Below are 22,612 nucleotides of genomic sequence, written 5' to 3'. Positions count from 1 at the left end.
CAGGTAGGCTGCCCCCAGCTCAGGAAAGTGTTCAGCACTTGCTGTTTCCTTTCTCCATGTTCAGAAAGGAAGCACAGACTATCCAGCGTGGATCCAAATGGAGAACGTAGGAAGCAAGTGATATAGACTCCCTTCTCTCACCTGAAGCTTGGGAAAGAAGTGAGTAGGAATTAAAAACCATGTCAGACTCCAAAGACTGAAAGTATGAAATAGCCCTAAGTGTATGTGGATGGATGAAGAGGTCGTCTTTGATTTAGGATCAAAGTAACCATGGAAGTAAATCAGGAAATAGATGTGTTTAGCTGATTCCTTCTCCTCTCAAGGAGAGAGACTTAACTTGGTGGGCTCTGGGAGGGCTTTTGAGTTCTGCATTTATGATTCAGGAACAGATGCCATTTTTGTCCCTACAGGAAAAAGGGCTGTGGAGAAAGACAATGCCAATGATGGTGAAGCCAATGAGTATGACCTCAATGACAGCTTTATAGACGATGAGGAAGAGGAGTGTGAACCTACTGATGAGGACTCGGACTGGGAACCAAGTTCAGAAGAAAAGGACAACGAGGATGTTGAAACACTTGTGCAAGAGGCAGGTAGATTTGTTAAGACCAAAAAATAGCTGCTTGGAACAGCGCTATGAGCGTCCAATGTGGTTCTGTTAAAACACGGTTGCACAGAGGAGAGGAATTGTTTGAAAACTCTTTCTCAGTGATGTAGGAGCTACAGGAAGATTTTAATGGGGCCAGGGGATTCAGCAATGCCTTTCTTGTCCATATGTATTATTTTGGGAGTAGTATGGAGCTTTTTTTATTAAGTGGTGGACCCACAGGATGGAGCTCTGAAAGTTTTGGTTGGTTTTTCTTTTTTCTTTTCTCATCTATTTGTTTTACAACGCCGTTGGTGTCTATTATTTTGAAGTACAATTTTAAAGGTTGTTAAAACTTCATCTCCCTGTGCTTGAAAGAAATACCGGCATTAGGAAAGCCTAAACCATTTTTTAATGTTCCTTTGAGTTAGTGCAGTTGTAAACTTCGTTATTCTGCTCTCAGCTTTCCTTTTAGGTATCATTTTGTTGGTTCTCTTGAGGTACAGTAATTAAATGCAGGTTGTCTAAATCACTTGAGAACGGTATCTTGAGTGTATTGAACCACTTGGTTGGCTCAAAAACAGTTATGTTGTATTTGCTCCAATTACAGCAATACCTCTTTCCATGCCTGTATATCACTGGGATTGTGTTCAGTTCTTAGCAAAGCTGGTCTTGATGGCTGACTGTATTTTTGCACAAATAAACTTGTAACATACAGTAGGAAAGATGTGTTAACTGTCTCTGTGATTCCTAAAGACATCGTTGGAATATCTTGCCTTCAGTGTGTTCACTCCTGAACCTCCTAGAAAGTAAGTTTAAAAGTTTTAGTGTGTTTTGGGACAGCTGTGACTGGAGTCATGTGAATTTAGCACTTTTTTGGACACAGTCCTAAAGTTCAGCAGGGGAATCATTCTCGTGTGGCTGCGAATAGGTATCCAAGTACACTCCAGCTGTTTTTATGGACTTTCCAGGAGGACTTTGTGGATGTGGTGTACTCTACAATACCCATGCTGGGTTTTTTGACTCAGGCTCACACACCCCTCTTGTTGTGAAGAGGCTCCTCTTGGAGAAAAAAACTGCCAAGGGAAACCAAATCCAGTGGTGCCAGGACCTTGCCATTCCTGCACTGAGCTGTGTGTGGCCTCAGCCCCTCCCTACAACCCTGAGCCCTCCTGCTCCCACCATGCTGGGGCTGTGTTGGGTGGGGATGATATTGCCCTCAGGGCCAGGAGGCAGGTGAGCCAGTGTGGAAGCCATGGGCCAGACCTGCTGGACCACTTTGTTGTTGCTCCTGACCACCTTAGGAGGCAGCTCCTTACCTCTTGGACCCTCTGGAGCCCTTCACATCGCCCACCCTGAGCAGCTGCCCCACAAAAGTCTTTCACTGTGCCACCCCTGAAGAGTTTTACACTGTGCTATGCTGCGCCTTCTGGAGCCCTTTGCCACAAGGTCCAGCTCTTTTTGGAATCTCGTATTATGTTGGTTTCCTTCACCTTACTGCCCAACTTTTATTGGAGTCGTTCCTCACAGAGGAGTTCTTCACTGCCTTTCTTTTAGCACATTGCTCACTGGTTCTGTTGTTTTATTCCTCATCTGATATTTTTTGAAGTGAAGCACCATGTGGTCCTGGAGGAGTCCTTCAGACCTGTTTGTTTTATTTCTTTGGCTTTGCAGAGGCTTCCACCTCTTTTTGAGGTGTTTCACCCTGTGGCTTTTCACTACTTCTGCAGTGACTGGTGTGTGTAGGAGCACTTTATAGAGCTATTCTGGAGCAATGCTTCACCCCTGGCTTTTTCGGAGCGCTGCATGACCAGATTTTATTGCTGTGCTTTCCTGCTTCCTGTGACGTTTTCCATGTGTTAACTTCCACATTTTTTTCTTCTGGAACCAGCAGATGAGCAGGTACAGAGGTTTACGTGGGGTCTTGATGATCCTTTTTATCTTGGGCATGTCTTTCTCCAGGGAATGTTGCTATCTTAGCATGTCTTCTGTCACTTACCAAGTCTTGGTTTTGAGGAAGGTGACTTTGTGCTTTGAGGAACTATGTGTTTGGTGTTGTTTCTTACTATTCGTGATTATTGGTGGGTTTACATTGGGGTTTGTTCCATGTTTTTGTTCTGCATGGTATAACGAAGGTCACTTTGGGACCTGCAGAGATCCCTGCTTCATCAGTGATTTTGGGGTGCAGCTGAGGGAACCAGGGATGTTTAGCCTGGAGAAAAGGAGGCTCAGGGGTGATTTTATCATTCTCTAGAGCTACCTGAAAGGAGGTCGTAGCTGGGTGAGTTTCTGCTCAATGTATGTGTTTTTGCACCCATATGGCATGGAATGTTTGGAAGAGAGCAGCCCAAGCACAAGTCACAGCCCTGCTGACACAGGGAGCGAAGGAGAATGCAGACACCACAAGCACCAGGTAAGTACCTGGGCACCCAAATGACGAAAGCTGAAACATGTTTTGCCACTTGTTGGAATCTTGGGAATATCTGCAGGGAGGGATTCCCAAGGGGTTTGGTGTGAGCTGATGCAGTTTTCAGTGACCCTGTGCTGCAGAGGCAGCAGCTGGAGGGTGCTGTTGCCACAGGAAAGGCTGGCAGGCTCCAAGAAGAAGGAGCACTGCCAAGTCTGAGGTTCTGAGTGAGTCAGTCTAGGGAAAATTTACCATGCTGGCTATTTTGACCTGCCCTGGAGGTCTGGAGGTCGTCCCCCTTTAGTAAAGGGACAATTGCTTTAATAACATGCAGCCTTTGTTTTCTTAGTGCTTGTTTCTGAGAATGAAAGTTTTTCCTTCTCTTAATCCTCTCTTAGTTTTTCGGGGTCCCCATTTTAGCTTTCAGTTGCACCTGGGTTTTTGTTTTTCCTTGTGAAGGAGCAGAGACTGGATTTTACCCTCAGTTATCCCTGGAGAAGGTGCTGTAGTAGGAAGTGAGCCTATGGTTTTAGAGCTGTGCCACAGAAGGACAGCTGAGCAGGAATCTGGTGTGGTAGCACCACAGTTTTGCTTTTGGCAATAAAAATTGGGGCTAGCTACTGATACCTTGGAGTTTTGATGTTTTGATTTTTTTAATACCCGTACGGGCCACCAAAACTGTTGCCTAAATGGCTGTGAGGAAAAAAAGACTCCAAGCCAAATTAGGTAGGAGATAAGATAAGGATACAAAGGTTTTAATGAGCCCCCAGGCTTTCTGGAATATCCCAACGCGCTCCCAAAATCGAGATGTTCACAATTTTTATAAAGATTTTTGCCCAATCTCCATCCTACCACCACCCAGGTTCTGCCCCCACCATGCCTCTTGGAAATTGGGTCTGGGGGCGTTTTGGGACCCGCTCATCTTCATCTTCCTCAGAGCACGTAATGTCCTTGGAGGCCTTCCAGAACTCTAGGCCTGAAGGTTGTTGGGTCTATGTCTATATCTTCTTGCACAGGGTTAGGATGTTCTGCCTTGAAAAAAAGACTAAACATGCTAAGGAATTTAGGGAATTGATATGGGAATGGGTAACAGGGGTTTGAGCTCGTGTGTTAAGGGTAAAGGGATAATAGTGCTGCTACTCTAAAATCTACATAACTACTTCTAAAATCTACAAAAATTAAAAAAAATCAAAACATCAAAACTCCAAGGTATCCCTACAACCAACACAGGGTGGTATCTGGTTGATTCGCTGCATGGTTATCTGAACCCTGTTAAGGACTCTCAGGAGGATACCTCATCCATGACACATCCCACACTTCCTGCATGATGAAGCCATTATTGCATCTGTGTTCCTAGAGCTAATAATGGGCAGCTGGCGGCCACAGGGGTCTCGCTGCAGTTTTTCCTGCCTTCCAGGAGGCAGGAGTTCTGCAGGAAAGGCCTACTTCTCCTCTGGAACAGGTGCTGCCTTCCTCAAAGCTTGTGCTGCTTGTCATTCTCTGTTTAAGCACGGCTCTTGCAAGCAGAGCTCCATGTAGGTGCAGTCCATATTCAGTTCCCTCTCTAACTACCCTTCAGTGTAGATGAGAAAGTGTTTCTGCAGGGAGTGGCCAGGCAGGAGGCAGCAGGGTGTCCCCTACCTGACAGGGAGCTGTGGTGCTGGCACCCACCTTCCCTTAGCCTGAGTTGTAAGAGTAAAAAAACCCTCCCTTCTGTTCTTTTTTTTCCCTGCATGGCTCATCTAAGCTCAAGGAGTGTGGGGTTTGGCCCCCTACCTTGGACCGTGGCCTACCTGCTCCCCCCTGCCTGAGGGAGCTACTCAGGTCGTGGCCTGCCCCTGCGGCCTTCACATTTATGGAGTTTTCTCAGGAGTTTTTAAGCGACTTTCTGTCTGCATGCAAGGCCCTGAGCCCCTGCTTGCTGGAGCTCAGTTTAGGAGCAAATGTCTCTGAAAGTAGGACCTGTTTTGAGCTGTTTGGAATTGGTGCAGACACAGGCTAAGAAGGGCGACGTGAGTGCTTGGTGCTCTGACAAGGGGACAGGGGACCATCTCCCTTCCTCATGGGAAACCCCCTCTCTCGGGTTGTTGCTTGCAGTTGAGGGCAAAGCAAAGCTTATTGTCCTGCCCTGTCCAGAGGTCCAGGCTGAAATGCCACTTTGCTGCTGGGAAGACCTCAAAGTGTCAAAAACGTGGCAATGTTACAAAGACTCCAAAACCTGGGCCTGCAGTGGCAGCTGCTGCTTTGCTACCCTGGGCAGGGGCAGGGATGAGAACCACAGGCAGGCTGAACCCAAAGAGCTCTCTTGGAGCTCTCAGAGTGATTTCCATAATTTTAAAGCAATTCTTCCCCCCAGTTTTTGCTTAGTTCTATACTGCTTGGTGGGGGTTGAGGGATTTTCTAATAACTCAGCCAGAGATGGGTTTCCAGGTGTGGAAAATTGCCAGTTGTTTGACTTTTGCACCAAAAATGTGTAGGGAAAACAGGTGGAAGGAGTATCAGGACACTCTAATAACGGGTAGTATTCCTTGCTAATCCCCAACAACCAGTGCAGGTTTTAGGAGATACATATGGGAGCATAGTTTCAGAAGGAACCATGAGATTTCAGGAGAGATTAAAAGCCTTTTGATGGTGAAATACAGCAGCTCTCTGGTCCCTTAAGTTTCTTTGGCAAGCTGGGAATTGAATGGATTTAGTACTTAGCCCTGTTTAAAACTGTCATTTTGAAGGATGATTTCAGTAATTGTTTTTGCCTAACAGCACATGATGACGTCCTCTCCAATGTATATTTAAGAGCAGCTAATGATGAGAGGATTTGAGCACTTTAATGGATTTGAATATCCTTTTGCCCTTAAATTTAATTGGTCAATTTTTCTTTAACAGAAACGGGGTTGTTCACATTAGTCAGTTGGGTAGGAAAGTGACAGCTAAGGGAAAAAGATAAAAAATAATTCAGAATGGTGATATTGAGGCCATATTTACTGTTTTATTGGCAGGATTTGCTGCTCACTTAAATTCACAAATAGACAAGAGTTATTTACAAAAGCCATTTACTCCAAAAGTAGGCACAGCCACATACTTTAAAACAGGAAGCATTTGTCATCGTGACAGAAAATATTTGATTTCAGTACACAAAAGTCTACGATGTCTTGTGTGCAGTTGAAATGAGTAGGTATTACTGCTGCTGTCACCTGCTTTGTCACGATTATCAGTTAAAAACACCCAAACTGGATTCACACAAAATCAGAACAGTAAAAGGAGCACTGGGGGAGGCAATGCAGAATTCATCTGGAGCTGGTGCCTCACGTTTGAGCTGACCATGAGCTATTCAGCTCAACCAGAGACTGGCTTGCTGAAGCCTGTCTTGCTCCTGGGAGTACAGGTCATCTTGGGATCTCCTTGGTGTTTTGGCCCCCCTTGTACTTCCCAGTGATGGTGCACACAGACTTGGTAAGGTGTCTGGGCCTGGTTCAGCAAGCTGGATTTTTCCCACTAACGTGTTTTCTATGGGTCCCACTGACAGACAGGCTGAAACACGTGAAATTCCATCTGAACGTTAGAAAGCACTTCACTGTTGAACACTGGGGGCTGTTGAACACTGACACTGGTGGTCCAGGGAGGCTGTGGAGTCCCCTTCCCTCGAGTCAGTCAAAACCCAGCTGGACACAATCCTGGGCAACCTGTTCTAGCTGAACCTGCTTGAGCAGAGGGGTGGGCTAGACAATGTGGAGATGTTATTCCCCACCTGTACAGTTTTGTGATGGATTCTGTGGTGACCTCAGTATCTCAATGCAGCAAAAGCTGGTCATAGGGTGCCTGGAGGTGAGGGAAGGGAACAGTTCCCTTCTATATGTATCTTTGCCATTACCAAATGCATGACAGAGTTACATTCTCCATAACACTACAGAGTGGAATGGTGATAAAACATTCTTAAACAAGGTGTCACAGGAAGAGATTTGAGGTTTTCACTAGACTGTGAAGCAGATTTCAGCTTTGTAGAGCATGTGCCTTTCATAAGAGCATGCTGCACGTTGGAGAATAGGAAGCTGGTGGTCTGTAGACTTCAAGGAGCTTTGTGATGAGGGGTAAATTGAGAGGTTAAAGAATGACAAATGGGCTTTTTTTACCATCCTTCCTCTCCTGAGCAGAAGGAAAAGGACACCTAATAGCTTAAAGGTACAAGTGATAAGATCAAAGGGTTTAAGAGGTTTCTCTTAAGAAAGAGGCAGGCATCACTGCTGGGATCAGCACTCAACTCTTCCATTGTTGTAATATGGTCTGATGCATTCATAGACTTTTTTGTTCTTCTTAAACAACTCTAAAATGAGTGTCTACATTGCAAATTTACAGATGGGTGACCTGAAGCACAGCATCAGTCTGAGTTAGGAGTATTATCCAGCAGTCCACTAAGAAGAGTTCTGGTGGAAATGCAGGCTGCTTTTTGAGGGATCTCACCAATAGTGAGTGTTCCCACAGACAAGGGAGAAGCTTCTGAGGAGACATTATTTCTTCTTTACCCCCTCTCCAAAACAGATGAGATTAGAACCGCAGAAAATTTATTTCAGTTTTATGCAGTCTACCTCCTCTGTGACTGGCATTGCACTTGTTCTCAGGTCCAAATCAGTGCTGGATTTGCTTCCACTATACGTTGATCTCCATCTGAGCAACATGATCTTCTTGAAGTACTTCATGGTGTTGTTTTTCACAGTTACAAAACACATGGTGTTTATCATGCTGTTACTCATGGCAATGCACTCAACTATGTAAAAGGCAGTGAGATAATGCTTCTCTTTCACGAAGATGGTGGGGAAGAAGTCCCGGACAATTGTGAAGCCATAGTAAGGTGCCCAGCAGAGAACATAGGCAGTCAGGATGCACATCAGGACCATAACAGTTTTCCTTCTGCATCGAAGCCTTTTTCGGATCTGTTCTGTCTGGAATCCTGGGACGGCTTTGAACCAAAGCTCCTGAGAGATCCTGGCATAACACAAGGTCATCGTGATCACAGGTGCCACGAATTCAATGCCAAAGATGAAGAGGAAGTACGATTTGTAATATATCTGCTTATCAACCGGCCAAATTTGGCCACAGAAAATCTTCTCCTGGTTTTTCACTATAAACAACACCGTTTCGGTAGCAAAGTATGCGGATGGGATAGCTACAAGTATGGAAACAATCCAGACCAAGGCGATGAGGAGGGTTGCTGTTTGGTAATTCATGCGTGGTTTCAGTGGGTGAACAATGGCCAGATACCTAGAATAGACAAATACATTCAAAAATGAAACCTGAAAACACTGTTAGTCAGAACGCACTTCAAAATACGAAGGGACAGAACTGGACAAGAGGAAATTGCTGTCATTCCTAAGGGGAGAGGCTGAACATACTCGTCTGCAAGAACAGCTTACAAGTCTGAAGTAACAGCCTGGAGCTGAGCTACAGTTTTGCATCACATCTTTTCCTTTTTAATAGGAGTGAGAGTTTGAAATGTGAAGTAATATACACCTAGTCAGGTGCAGTGAAGAAAAGCATGTAGAAGCAGGAAAATGTTTTCCTTAGGCACAGAGCTACTTAAATATGCCTTTTTTTACAAAGAAGTCATATATACATTATGGTGTTTTTCTTATTTCCTTGGTTATTCCATGGGGTGCAAAGACCTGAAGGTGATGTTAATGAGTGGCTACAGGTGAGCATGATTTCAAGCCAGCAACAAAGGCTAGTGTATCTGTTTTCTGCCCATGCAAATCTTTTTTGCGTGTGTGCTTTTTGGAGGTTAATAATCTTAAATGTACTGTGTTAAGTAATATGGCAAAGCAGAAAACTTGAGTTAGATGTTTTCACTCCTTATGTCTGTACAGCTGCAAGTTTGGGGTATTCCTACTAGAAGGAGATGTTTGAGGCACACCAGAGCACCCAATACAACTGTATTTAACCCAAAGGATTGCTCCAAAAACCAGAATTTCTCATTCCTGCGGAGTCTTTTCCATCTGTATATATTCTATACAAAGATAGCATCCACGGGATAAAATTAATTCTGAAGTAAAATTGAAAGTCAGCAATGCTTTTCACCAGCCCCAGATCCTGGAAGCAGATGAATTGTTCATGGCTCTTAATAGTGCAGGGTAGGTGTCAGGGGCCAGCAGATTTAGTCAGCCTCATTGTGGAGCTGATAAATGAATATTTTTAGCTCGATTCCTGAGGAAGCAGGTTGTGGGATGATGCATGTGTGTATGTGTTCATGAATATGCATATCTGCTCAGCAGAACATTTGGCTCGGTGGGGTCAGTCTGTCCGAGAGTCAGGACGGAGCTCTTGTGGTGGATTTCGTGATTGTCATTGCTTACCACACTTGGGCTGTTACTGTGGAGTGGTCCTGCAGCACGTGAACTGAATTCAGATGAAACTGCCCTGGAAGATGCGCTCCAAAAGTGTAAGTAAAACACACCAAGTGCCCATGGGCGCTCAGCCCAGGGGACACAGCTAAAGCTACCTGTCCCCTTCACCCCCAGATATTTACAGTGGACTCTTATCACATGCTCTTGCTCTTCAGATCCTCTCCTTTTACACTATATTATTTTTTAGTGCAGGTGTGGCCTTAAATATGTGAAATTCCTGCGTGTCATATGAACAGAAATCAGTGAAGATGGAGAGCCCTACCCGAGGGAAATCCTGTGGGACAAACTCACCCTCTTTACACAGGTGATTCCTTCTGAATGATCTAAACATGAGAAGATTTTTATGGGAGCCTGTTCTTTTTTAGAGACTGAAGTCAACAACCCACTTGACATAACCAACATGGAATGGGTGATGTTAAACAAACGAGGTTTCTCTCTGTTTACTAAGTCAAAAAAGAAAAAAAAGGCAGTGAAACAAAAAACAATGTGTTCTTAGAACAGGCCTCAGTGATTAATCTTTTCCAGAGTTGTTTTTAAAGATGTGTAGGGAGATATGCTAGAAATCTGATTTCTTAGCAGACATAAGGGCTCCATGACCCACGTTACTTCATCAACCTGGGATGTACTAGCAGAGGGTTCCAAGAAAATTTTATAGAGGTTGAAAAAGTGATAGCGAATGGTAATACATACATGATACTTTTTAGGAGCTTTACCCTGAGTCCTCAGGTGCTGTTGAGAGGTTATTTTGTTAGATGGTTGTTAAGGATTTGTTTCATGGGAGTTGATTGTCCCCTCACCCACATCAGGCAAAACATCTCTAAACTTCCCCAGAGTCTTTCCACAGAGTTCTGTTGACATCAGGAACAGCTGAATCAGCCACAAACGAGCTCTATCTGTGCAGCCATCATCAGGGCTAACTGCTCCTGAGCTGTCTTTTGGATCAGGTACCAAAAATCATGCAGAATTTGATTAGAGCATGAAATGGCACACATGAGAAACTGGGGACAAAAGAGAAGGAAGGGTGGGAATCATGCAGTGTGTCTATGTATATTGTGTTTGTACACAAGAGAGGACTTGTGGTGATGGCCTTTCTATAAAGAGTTTACTGAGTGGGTCGCTATCTTTCTGTGAGTCAGTTGTGCCAGACTTATGTCAGCATGAGGCTGATCCTCAGAGCCTGGATCTGTCAGAGTCCACAGTGCACAAGGCTGAGAGAAGAGGAATCATAAGAAAGAATTATATTATGACTATATTATATTATGACTTTATTATATTGTTAAAATTCCTGGAGTAAGAGGCGGGCAGTCTCTCAGCACTGCAACGTAGTTGGGGAAAAATTTCTTCGCTGAAAGGGTGGTTAGGCACTGTGAATTCCCTGCCCAGGGAATAGTTAAAAAACCCACATGGATGTGGCACTCGAGGATGTGGTTTAGTGGTGAATGTGTCTCAGAAGCTCTGGCCACCTCCTTGTGCAGTCAGAGCACCCCACTTACCTGTCAACAGCTATAGCCAGGAGGGCATTGGTGGAAACATAAAGGGAGACAGTCCGCAGGTAGTTGACGGAGGCACAGAGGACGTGGCCGTGCTCCCAGGACAGCTGCCGCACCACGTAATAGTCCATCTCGAAGGGGCAGCACACGATGGCCACGATGAAGTCCGAGATGGCCAGGTTGGCGATCAGCAGGTTGGTGAGGTTCCGCAGCTTCTTGTAGCGGGCGAGGGCGGCGATGAAGACGAAGTTGCCGATGCCGCAGACCAGCATGATGCCGACCAGGGCCACCCCGACCACGATCTTGGCCGCAAAGAAGGTGCGGGTTTTGGTCACGTCGTCTTCGCTGTCCAAGGGCAGGTCGTAGTCGATGTAAGTGTAGTTGAAAGGGAGGGAGAAATTCCGCAAGGAGGGGAGATCCCCATCATGGAGATTGTAGATTGCAGCAAAGCTGAGGTGGGTGGTGGCGTTTGGGTTACGTTCGGCTCGCTCTGTGGCCATGTCTGTTTTCTTGTGACACGCGTGGCCTGGCTGGCCCTTCGTGTCGTGTTGGAGTTACCCACTGTGGCAGGGCATGAGACCTCACCCAAGGTTTCCTTCTGAGCAGTGAGTCACCTTGTCTTTGTCCCTGGAAGACTATTGAGCGACAGCCTCATTCATCTCCTCCTGTGGGAACAAAAGGAGGAAAATGTTTCCTGAAAGGAAGTGACAGCAAAAATGCTGAGCTTGAAGGAAAGCAACAGCCTCCTTGCTGCCCCACAGCTCTATTGGTGCCTGTGCATGGTGGGAAGAAATACCCTGTGAAGGGATGCTTTTGTTCTCATAAAACAAATGCCTCGAGTTGCATCATACACTGGTTGTTACAGCAGCAGTTTTATTTACCAACAATGAAATTTTCAGCACAAAGTGAAATGACAACATAGGGGGAGTGTAAAATCCAGTTTAAACCTCCGCCAGCCTTCAAGCTTATGGTGCTGTCATCCCTGTGCAACATAAAAGAAACTAAAATGAAATCTCAGTATACTGAAAAGCATATGATGTGCCTTTTGGACAAAGTTTGTGTGCTATTCTAGATGCCTCAAAGAGATGTGGTAGGTGAGAACAAAAAAAAAGAACTGATGTCCTGGCTTCTAAATACATTCCTTAATTAAGAAGGAGTTGCAAAGACCCAGGAAAATAGTGAAGCCAGCACTTTCCTTTTGGCAGCCGTTAACTGAGTATGGGGACCAGATTTTCAGCCAGCATCATCCATTATTGCTTCTGTCAAACAGGTGAAGCTCTGCCAATTTGCAGAGGCAAGATTTTGTTCAGTGAATCAGCTTGTAGGGCTTCACTGTGAAGGCAAATCTGCCTTTCACAGGGGGAGTGCTCCCACAAACTGGCTCTTGAGGTGAAAGGGAAAATCTTCCTTAAGCGAGACAGTGTCTTGAATTTTTGATGCTGGGGAGGAGCAGGCTCCCCTCCTTGTACTGCTGGTTGTACCAAATATTAAAAAATTATTTATTTTTCCACACAGAGGGGAAAAAAAATCCCTTCATTTACCCCCCAATTTTGCCTTTCTGTATCAAAATGCTTAGAGGGCTATCTTCTTGCATCTTCTCATGTCCCATCTAGGAATCCTCACACCAGACTCTCAGCTGTCAGGACAGTCCTACCCCATCCCAGCAGAGGACTGGGGGGAATTGCTGCTTTTTCTGCACTCAGGCAGGTCTCGAGGGTGTTAAATGGTATTGAACAATAGCGATTGTGGCTACAAAGGACAGTCGCTGTAGTGGAGCTCTTTCTCCCTTTCCCTGGAACCACCCTCAGCCCCTGATGTACCAGCACTTAAAAAAATTTCCGAGAGAAACTCTCTTGTACAACTTTGGTCTCCACATTGCTCTTCTAACTGATGGTTGCAGAAGAAGAGAATAACAGAAAGCCAAAGCCTGAAACTAAAGAACAGTTCTGACCCGGGACTGCTTTAGGTAATGTGAATATTCACTTAAGAGAAATACTAAACAAACACTGGGACGCAAAATCTGTCAAAGCAAGGAGCATTATCTGTTTCAGACAGGTTTTGCCGCAAAATACCAAGAGAGCTATACAATAAGTACAGGCAACACAACCGTCTGTCATAACACAACAACTGACATAACACCACCAGGAAAGTGTACCTGCAGTTGCTCTCATCTTCTTGGAGGTCTCAGGCGCCCTGGGGAGAGCCTCCAGGTTTCTCCCCTGCACGTGTGCCGCTGTCACTGGAGCAGAGAAAGGATCGCTGGAAGCAGCCCGAGGACTCTGCTGAGTGCTCATTTCTCTCCCAGGCAGGTTTGCCCTGTGCTCAGGGGAGGGTGACTCCTCTGCCTCTGAGCCTGCATCCAAAGCCTTTGCTCAGTGGGAGGCACCTTGAAGCTGTCCGTGCATTTCTGATTTTAAAGAGGCAGCGCGATCCGCAGACAATAGAGCTCAGCCTTAAACCCCTTGAATGCGTGGAATTGGCGTGGAATTGCTTTGTTAGCCCTCCTGAGAAGGGAAGGTGTAAATCCCAATCTGCACTTGCTCTTTGGGTTTTGCCAGTGCCGGGCAGCAGCTGCCTGCACCTGATGTGGCACAGAGGCAAAACACAAACCTTCCAGTGGAGAGGAGGGGGAGGAAGGAGAGTAATCTGCTTTCCCAGGGACCTTTCTCTGTGGATCTCTCTCCAGGCTATTGTCTTTAGGACTGCAGCTGCAGCAGCTCCTGCAGAAGGAGGGTCAAACGGTGAATAGCTGTAAATCAGAGGACCCCTGACAGCTTTCCTTGCCCTCTCAGGGAATTACTCAGAGCAGGAAAGTGGCAGTGAATCCTTAAGGACTTGGTGTCCTTTGCTAATGCTGCCTCCTCACATCTATGAAGCACTCACCCCCCAGGGAGCAGTTCTTTTGCTTCCTAGTTTTCCAGAAGGAAAGGAAATGCGCAGCAGGTGCCCAGTCCTCTTCTTCACCTCCAGTCTTATTCACATCAGCTGATATTTTCCAAGATGCACGGCTGGGACACACACCCTACTGGATAAGACTGTCAGAGGCTGTGGAGGGTCATGAAAAGTGTAGAAGGTTTGCAGAAAGCTTAGAATATGTGACCCTCAATGCACACTAACCAGACCAGGCTCTTGTGTGTGAGCTAGCGGGCACCTGGCTCTGGAAGAAAGAAGTGAGGAAAAAAATCTTCTAATATAAAATGTGTCTGGCATAAAAGGGCTGCTACTGTGGCATTTCTTACAGAAACTTGAGCCAAGGCCAGAGGGTCCCCACTGTCTGGAGCAAGCAGACAGCATTAAGACTTTCCCAGCAAATACTTTGCTTGGCTTTGTTTTGAACAGTCAGTGTAATAGGTGAAAAGCCATGAAGGGATTTTTAATGACCTGAAAGGGTGCAAGCAGATGTACAGTGAGGAAATCAGATCCACTTTCCAAATTCTCTCACAAGAAGCATAAATAGAGTAAGTATAGGGAGAGACAAAGTGAACTTAGGGTGTACATCACGGCCACATCAAAAAGATCCCTAAAATGGGCCACATAAACCTGAAGTGTCCCTGAGGAAAAGCCAGGACTCTAAAGGGAGCTTTACGTTCAGAACAGCCGTGATCTCTTTAAGACTTTGTTCAGCTGTCTCACATGAAGTTATCTAGTGAGTTAATCGAGCGACATGATGTCCAAATATTTATACTCCTTTAGGCCAAAACCTCATCTGCTGCAGAACTGTCTCGCTCCGCTGACTCAGGGTAAGTTTGCATCAGAGCCCTGATAACTACAGCCCTTCCAGATGAGCTCAGGATGGAGCTCCTGTTGCTCCAAGGAGTTGTGCTGTATGTGTCAAGCTGTTTCTCAGGAAACATCAGTAGTGTTGTGAGATGATGTGCTTTGTATGTGCTGTGCAAGGCAGTGCTTCGTTGTTGTTGACTGGAATCGAATAGAGAATGAAACTAACGGTGCTGGGAGCTGCCCTTGCAGCCACATGGGCAGAGTGAAGGTTCAGAGGTGGTTCTAGAACCTCAGTAAATGTCCCAGTATCCTTATTCAGGGCTGGGGCAGTAGTGGAAGGGCTTTAAAGCCATGGAGTATATGCAGGAGGTGTATGCACATTATTCTGTTGTAGAATTTCTGCCTAGGACAAGGTTTCTCCTTGATAACATTTATTGGCGGTTCCCTGATGGTATCACAACATTTAACACGGTGTCACAAGGTGTTTCTGGATACCAGTGTTAACCAGTGTGACAAAGTCAAGCTTAAAAGGAAAAGTTGATACTGAAAACTATCCTGTTTATTTATTACATTCCTGTTTATTTGTTTTTGTCATTAGCACGCTCATAGTTTGAACAGGGAAGTTATTTGGAGGCTAAATGATGCAAAAAGAATTGAAATGTGAAGTACTTGTTTTGAGACTTCCCAATCATGAATGTCTAACCCAAGCATTTATCCTGTGAACAGACCTAAGGTCTGTGGCCTTTTGTTTCAAAACAGCCAATTCACCAGCTACTGTCTAATTTTTCCTAATTGCTAAATAAATTAGACTCTGAGGTAATTAATCTGAGGGAGCTGACCTAAGCTTTGCTTAAAGTGTAGCTGGAGTTTTAAGAAGGTTGCTAATAGAAATCTATTGGTGAAATGGGACAAAGCATCAGACCTCCTGTGAATTTCTGGGAAAACAAACAAAAGGTGCCAGCACACATGGGTTACAACCATGTGTATTCCTGCTCAGAATTCCCAGCAGACATTCGACACAGAGCTTTGCTCAACCTGAGAGTGTGTAGCTGACGTCAGTGTTTGACAGAGCATTTCTGCAGTTGCCTGCAGAAGGAGTTAGGTGCAAATTTTTTAATACGTGGAAATATGTGGTACAAGAGTAAAGTGACTTTTAGATAGAGTTTGGCAAAAATGTGCACACGGGAGTAATCCCACCCTACTCGGCTGTTCCAGTGGTGACTTGGGATGTGGAAAGGTCCTGGGAAGGAGTGAGCAAAAAAGTGTTTGAGTTTGTTACTAGATTATGCCACCATAATGTAGTAACAACATGTTACTTTCCTCTTACTGTCTTTTTCTGGTTCCTTACTGAGTGCATCACTTTGTGGCTTGGGAAAAGGGACAAAGCATCTGAAGGAGGAGCAGACAGGCTGTCAACAACCACAGTGACACTGTGCCAGGATGGTTGTCAGCACTGTTAGAACAGCAGATGTGACGCTCTCCTCCAAAGAGGTCTTTTCCTTTCAGAACTGCACAAGTTTCTGTAGACACAAGGTTTAGCTGAGGTGCCCAGAGCTTACTTCAAGTGCAGGGTGACCCCGAGACAATCAACAACTCTTTTCCAAGTAGGAACTTCTCTGTTTTCACTTGTCTGGATTTTCCACTTTTTAATTCTCTGACAGGGTCTACTTCCTGTTTTCTTCATCTTTGTTCATCCTATCGTGATTGTGTAAGAAAATGGTGTTTATTTTGCTCAGTTCAGCTTGGCATGGCAATCCCTTGTGAGAAGCATCCCCCTGGCCTCAGCAACGGTCTATGAAATATGTAGAAATAGCTCTAAGAAGCTGATGTTCCTAACTGGCACTTGTCACCCTCACTAGGGAAGCAAAAGTGACAGTATTTGGGGCATGGTGGAAAGCAAGGACCAGCCCAGGGACTGTGCAGGAGTTTTGATGCCACAGTAGATGACACGAATGACCACAAGAAAAACATTTCAGTCATTAAACATTCAGCATTTTTTTAATTATTAACTATTCCTTTGATTTTCTTATTCTTTTGGATGTATTTGTTGAGCTTTGTGTGTGTTTTGTTTTGTTTTGTTTTAAATTTGCCTTCCTTAGAGCACATGTCTGTGAGCACAAACCCTTCTCTTGAGCAGAAGGCCTCTGAAGGGCAGATGTTAAGAGATCTTACGATTATCACCTAATCTTGTAGTACTGTTCCTGGGCTGTGTTACATATATCCAGATAATTTGACTATTGCTTTCCTGACCTGTTAGTGAAGAAATTTTGTAATCTAGGGCTCATGTCTTCTGTATGAGACTATCAAATGTTTTTTAGCTGCGCCAGATAGAATTTTAATGAACCTACGTTAAATTCCTTGTTTTACTATCTCTGATTGAGATCTGAAGTCTGCATCTGGCCTCTTCCTCAAGAACAGGCTTATTCATACCCATATTCATAAGCCTTTGAATTTAGAAACAACAAGGAGCTTAATATGTCCTATGTCTCAGTCAGGCTTGTCAGTCATTTGGATTTTCAGAGACAGCCTTGTTGATTTTGGATCTTACTCAGAGATACACTTAGTGGATCTTCTCTTTCAGTGAGTGCTATGAGCTGAAGAATGCTTTTGGAAACAAAGCAGCTCTTTTTAATTGAAGTGTCTTGGTAGGAGATAATATCCTTCCAAAAACCTGCTGACTTCTTTGGAGGTCTAAATAGGCAAAGTTGGATGCTGCATGTTTAAAAAAATTAAATTGTCCTCCATTTCAGCTCGCCTCAAATTTATGCACAATTGTGAGCACTTTGCTATTGCTATTCTCTTTTGACAAAGCCCTGTAATTTGTATTATCATCACTTCAGGATGTTCTTTTTTCTTCTCTTCGTATTGAGTGATCATTGCTTCCTGTTCACTTGCCACGAATCCTGCTCCTTTATGTCTCCCTGTTGGAATATTATGGTGGCTTTGCCATTGCCATTTGCCAGGGGTGATTTGGTATTTCACCATGGCAGGCAGAATGGTTCCAAGAATTTCCCTCTGCAGTTCCCATAATCCCATTTCCCCCTAGAAGACACCCTCCTTTTCTTTATTTCTACCCTCTCAGCATAAACAGACAGGGCAGATCACATCACTATGAGCACTTTTACATCCAGCAGTAATTTGTGGAGGTCTGGCTGGCTCAGGCACATGGAGGGAGGAGTCCTCTCTGTTCCAGGTCCGTGGGCTTCTCCCTGTAGCAAGACATGAAGTATTTAAAGCTCATGCCCCATTCTACAGCCTGAGATGGTTTTTGGAGCTTCATTAAAAGTTAATAGTTCTTCATTTCTCACAAGTTATTTGAGATTTAAAGGGCTGTTGGAGTTCACTATCAATCTGAGAAAGAGATTAATATTCTGTGAAACCCTTATTGCAGATATTGCTGGTTATTTCTGCACACGCTTGAATTCTAACTCAACAGAATAATGCCTAATGGTAGTTTCATTTGAAGCTCCTCAGAGCATGAAACCACAATATTGGTGTCAGGATGAGTCATGAAAAGCTGCTGTCACACCTCATTTCTCAGTTTATAAAGGCTTTGTGGTTTTTCTGATGTGGTGTCAAAAGTGCAGGGCCTGATCAGCCACCTCCTTCTCATTTCTGAAGTCTGAGAGTACCACTGTGGAAGGGACAGGAGATGACAGGCATATCCACACTCCCTAAACTAGGCATAAAGAAAGCAAATCCATGCCAGAAGGTGCACATCCATGATTTGGGATGATGGCTCTGCCCCACCCTGGGCACCCCAGGGAGCCTGTGGGCAGTTTCCCCTCAGTACAGGCAATTACACCTGTCCTGCATGTCCTTGTCATTAACTAAAAGTGCAGCAACAAGTTCTCATGTAAACATCCTTTTTGTTTGGTTGTAGGAATGATGAGCAGAATTGTTTTCTTTTCAGAAAATCCTGTGGAAGCTCGAAAGCCCAGAGTGGGTAACCTTTCTGGAGATGTGCTTGATGTGCTTGGACACCCAATGGACACAGCACAGCTCAAGGGTTCCACCTGAGGCAGGTAAGATTATCTATACTCTCCCTTTTGTCATATTAACTGTAACAAATGGCATTTCAGGTTATAATTCACAATGTCTGGGTGCCTTGCTTACTGGGCATCTCCTGGTTCAAAACAGGGCTGGTCTGCTTTTCCCAGAATGTATAGAAATGATGTGAATAAATTAGATGCAATAGGAGAATGTGGCATGGCTACAGCTGTATGGGAAGGGGCAGCCCACAGTTCCAGAGTTGCAAATCCCTAAGGAATAAAATGTAAGCTAAGTCCCAGCATTTTTTAAGGCACTTGTTTTTAAATTCCTGTTATTTGGTAGAGACCATTATGTGCAGGGAATTACCCTTTTGAAATCAAACCCCATTAATTGTGAGCATCTTAGAAGGCCCACTGTGCAGGAGCTATGACATAGTCACAAAACTGGCTGTGGAAGAATGAGCTGTTCAGCCCAAACCAGCATCTCTCAGTGTCATGGATGTCATGGTTTAACTCCAGCTGGCTATAAAGCACCATCCGGGCACTTGCTCCCAGCCTGCTCCCTCCCAACAGGATGGGGAGTAGAATCACAAAAAAAGTTAGAAAACCCTCGTGGTTTTTTGAGATAACAACAGTTTAATAATTTAAACTAAGAAAATTATCATAATAACAATAATAACAACAACAAGAAGAATAATAGATAAATAAACTGAGAAATACAGTTGCTGACCACCCACTGACTGAAGCTCAGCCAGTCCCTAGGTAGGGATGAGCCCCTCCCAGCCAACTCTCCCCGGTTTCTATACTGGGCATGATGGAATATCCCTTTGGGCAGTTCTGGTCAGGTGTCCTGGCCATGCTCCCTCACAGCTTGTGCAGCTCCTCTCTGGCAGAGCATGGGACACTGAGAAGTCCTTGGCTTAGGGGAAGCACTGCTCAGCAACAACAAAACATCAGGATGTTATCAACATTATTCCCAGTCCAGTCCAAAACACAGCCTGTACCAGCTACTGAGATGAAAATGAGCTCTATCCCAGCCAAAACCAGGACAATGGATTAATCAGCTAGAATGCAGTCTCTGGAATTTTTTAAAAAGAAATTTAACCGTTCAAAGGTCATTTGTGTCTCTTGACTACTGATGCCAAAGTAAATTGGTTGGAGTTCGCTGTGGAAAATGTCATCCCCTGATATATAATGCTCAAAGGCCAGGATAGTGGGTCCAATGTTGTTTGTGAACCACAGCCTAACTGAGCTGCTGTGAGAGATCCTTTGGAAGAATTGCTGCCCGTGTGACTGCAGAGGGAGGCAGGGGAGATCACCCCTTCCAGGCTGGGAGTTAGCTCCTGGGCTGGGGGATGCAGGAGGATGGCCTGCTGGTGGACAGCCTGCTCTTTTCCACAGTATTCTTCTGAGCAAACTTTTATTTAAATGAGCTTGAAATTTTAAGCCCAAACTTCTCCCAGAAGAAATATTTAATGTAAGCCCAGCTGGCCTTTTCAAATTAAATTCTTTATTAACCAATTTATTGTCATTAGCCACCAGGAAACTCACTTGTAAAGACAGTAGATAAAAAATTTACAGTTTCCTGGTACCCCAATTGAGGTAATTTTGCTGCAAGGAGTTCATTTGGAAGAGAAAAGGATGACAGATTAGATATTTGAATACCATTCAGAAGGGTTTTTTTAAGGCTCATTTCTCTTTTAGACTTGCTAACATTCTCTCAAATCATGTCAGGTTCTTTTCCATCCAGTACCTGATTCATTCCCTTATCACTGGAGGTTTCTGTCTTACTATTTTTTACCTTTTGCTGGCTTTGGAGCCAGCTGCATCTTCCAGATCTGTTGAACCTGACACAGCCTTTAACCAAAAACAAAGATGATGAAAAGTCACCCCCTCCCTACTACACAGGGACATGAGAGAATATCCTTTCTGCCAGGGCAAATGGATTTTCCTGAGCTTTCTGCATTGGTTTCCTGGGCAAAGGAACATTTTTTGCTTTTGTTTTTGTTCTGTTTGGCTGATTGAGTTAAGAAGTCATTTGCTAAAGCCCACAGAAAACTAGCCCATTTATATATTTATTTCAGCCCACTTAGTGAGAAAGGCACTGACGTGACGGTGTGAAACTGTGTGTGAAGGGGACCTTTGGGATGCAAGGAGCCTGCTTCTGTCCCCTGCTCAGGAAGAGCAATTCCAAAGCATGTTCTGAAAGTTCTGCTGCCCAGAAGACTTCACCTGTCTGTTATCTTCAGGGTGTGCATTTTTTTGCAATGAGACTTGTCATCCTCCAGTCCCTGTCCATCTGACTAAAGAGATTAAGTCAGGAAGTCTAACATCAGGCAGATGGAAGTGTGCCAATCTGCTCCCTGGAATGGAAGCTTCTCCTCAGCTGTATTTGTACCAGCCATAGGAAAGTCTGCAGATGTGGCTGAGATGGACAAGGAAATATTGAGAACCCTCATCTTTACCAATAACAGGTCCTGAAGCCAGTACTACTTCTTATAATCGGGGTCTGCTCAGAGCAAAGCCACCCTAAGATAATTTTGACCATTTTAAGCGTAGTTGCAGCAGTGCTTCAGAGTTCAGTCCTCTACTTGCATTGCTCTGCATTGCTCCAGCAGTGGGGTTTTTTTCCTGAAAGATTACTAATGTAAAGAGAAATACCAAACTGCTGCTGAGCTCTGGTACACAGGTCCTCCTGCCTGAGGTTTTAAAAGAAAGTCTCCTGGTTTTGGTGGAGTGGTCTAAAGCTTGAGTGAGATAGAGGGAGGTGGGAAGGGGCTCTTCTGTTCAAAGAGCTCTGTGGATGCTCCAGCACCACAAAGTCTGCTGTAGTTAACTTTATATTGTGGAGTGACATATTTGAAACCACACTGAAGCTCTTGCTGTCTGTCAATGCCAGCTTCACACGGTGCCTGTCAAAGAAGTGACAAGATCTGTCTTTAAAACATTGACGTGTTTCAGAATTTAAAGGAAATTTTTTTCTACTCTCGTCCAGCAAATATCAGTCAATGGATTTCACGAGTGACTCAGATGTTCTGCATGAGATTATGTGACCAAATGCATAAAGGGAAAAAAACTCCAAAGCCTTGAATATTCTGTGAGTTTCTACAAGTTGTCAGTACTGGATCAAAGAGTTCAGTTTATCTCCTGAAGGTCAAATTTTACTTTTGATGTGATGAAACATCTTAGTTCCTTACAGATAATTTCTGTGAATCAGATGGAACTGGGGTTAATAGAGCCTATGGAACGGTATAAAATGGCTGAAAAATTCCACCCCTCCTATATACATCAAGTATGAATTTCCTGCATTGCTTCAGGATCTCTTCCTCCTCTGGATGGACCTGAGTTTTTGTCTGGAAAAGCAGCCTTGCTGAACATTTGCTTTGAGAACTGTGCTTTGGAAAGGAATATTTGGATTCCATTGTCTGCAGGCTCAAGAAAATTTCAGGTACTTCTTGGTTTCAGAGTAGTTTCTTATCTTCTCTAGTCTGATGTCTACAATGTCTAAGCAAGTGTGAAGTCACATACGTGTTCTGGATTTAGGAATGGTAATAGAATAGGCAGATAAAAAAACACTCTGATAGAAGAATTGTGATGCTTGGAAGTTAATAGTTACTTTTAGATAAATAGATATGAGAAAAAACCAAGACTAAATCTGAAAGGAAACTCAGTAAAGCACAGTTATTTGATGTTATTGTAATCTGGCATGTAATTTTGCTGTGAGGCAAGAGTTTCTCCCAAATCAATTCCAAAGTCTGCACAACAAGGAGAGAAAGTTTACAAAAGTCAGCTACTATATGTCTTGATGTATGAATCCAATATCTGGCCAAGGGCAGGGAACAAAAAGGCTCAGATGGCCATGCTGTTAGTTCTGCTGTTAGTATTAGAATTTAGGTCACAGAAATTGTATGTCCAATAATCATTGGGTTCTCATATGTAAAGGTTGGGACTGGAAGTCCCAAAAGACGTAAGTCTTTTTTGGTTTTTTTGACTTGGCTATTGACTAAGTGGGTAGTTGTGGTTATTTG

General features: G+C 44.3%; 2 protein-coding genes across 4 annotated transcripts in view; one reads left to right on the top strand and one right to left on the bottom strand.

The window, feature by feature from the left end:
- APLF (aprataxin and PNKP like factor) overlaps nucleotides 1–18,617 on the top strand; it is a 36,002-nt gene extending 17,385 nt beyond the window's left edge. For 2 of the 3 annotated variants that reach the window (XM_027878397.1, XM_027878396.1), the window contains exons 8-9: nucleotides 411–590; nucleotides 18,506–18,617. In XM_027878397.1, coding sequence (XP_027734198.1) covers nucleotides 411–590; nucleotides 18,506–18,612 — 287 coding nt within the window. In that variant the 3' untranslated portion in view covers nucleotides 18,613–18,617. Of the gene's footprint in view, nucleotides 1–410; nucleotides 1,309–18,505 lie in introns of those variants that run through there. The other variant, XM_027878398.1, reaches the window with a different exon arrangement.
- PROKR1 (prokineticin receptor 1) lies at nucleotides 7,370–13,363 on the bottom strand. The gene is made up of 3 exons (XM_027878400.1): nucleotides 13,028–13,363; nucleotides 10,876–11,537; nucleotides 7,370–8,243 (listed from the first exon to the last, which is right to left on the bottom strand). The coding sequence occupies exons 2-3, from the start codon at nucleotides 11,370–11,372 to the stop codon at nucleotides 7,547–7,549; spliced, it is 1,194 nt and encodes a 397-aa protein (XP_027734201.1). The 5' UTR covers nucleotides 11,373–11,537; nucleotides 13,028–13,363; the 3' UTR covers nucleotides 7,370–7,546.
- Nucleotides 18,618–22,612: the final 3,995 nt, after the last annotated feature.

Source organism: Empidonax traillii, unplaced genomic scaffold (assembly GCF_003031625.1).
Source record: "Empidonax traillii isolate 1590-97213 ecotype Southwest subspecies unplaced genomic scaffold, ASM303162v1 scaffold41:size1892772, whole genome shotgun sequence".
NCBI classification, from domain to species: domain Eukaryota; kingdom Metazoa; phylum Chordata; class Aves; order Passeriformes; family Tyrannidae; genus Empidonax; species Empidonax traillii.
This window is presented reverse-complemented; position numbering and strand designations above follow the sequence as displayed.

What these genes read in the sequence shown, in the direction of transcription:
- PROKR1 (XM_027878400.1), bottom strand. Translation starts at nt 11,372, where the DNA reads ATGGCCACAGAGCGAGCCGAACGTAACCCAAACGCCACCACCCACCTC. An exon ending in CTGGCTATAGCTGTTGACAG is followed by an intron (nt 8,244 to 10,875) that starts GTAAGTGGGGTG and finishes TGTCTATTCTAG; the next exon opens with GTATCTGGCCATTGTTCACC.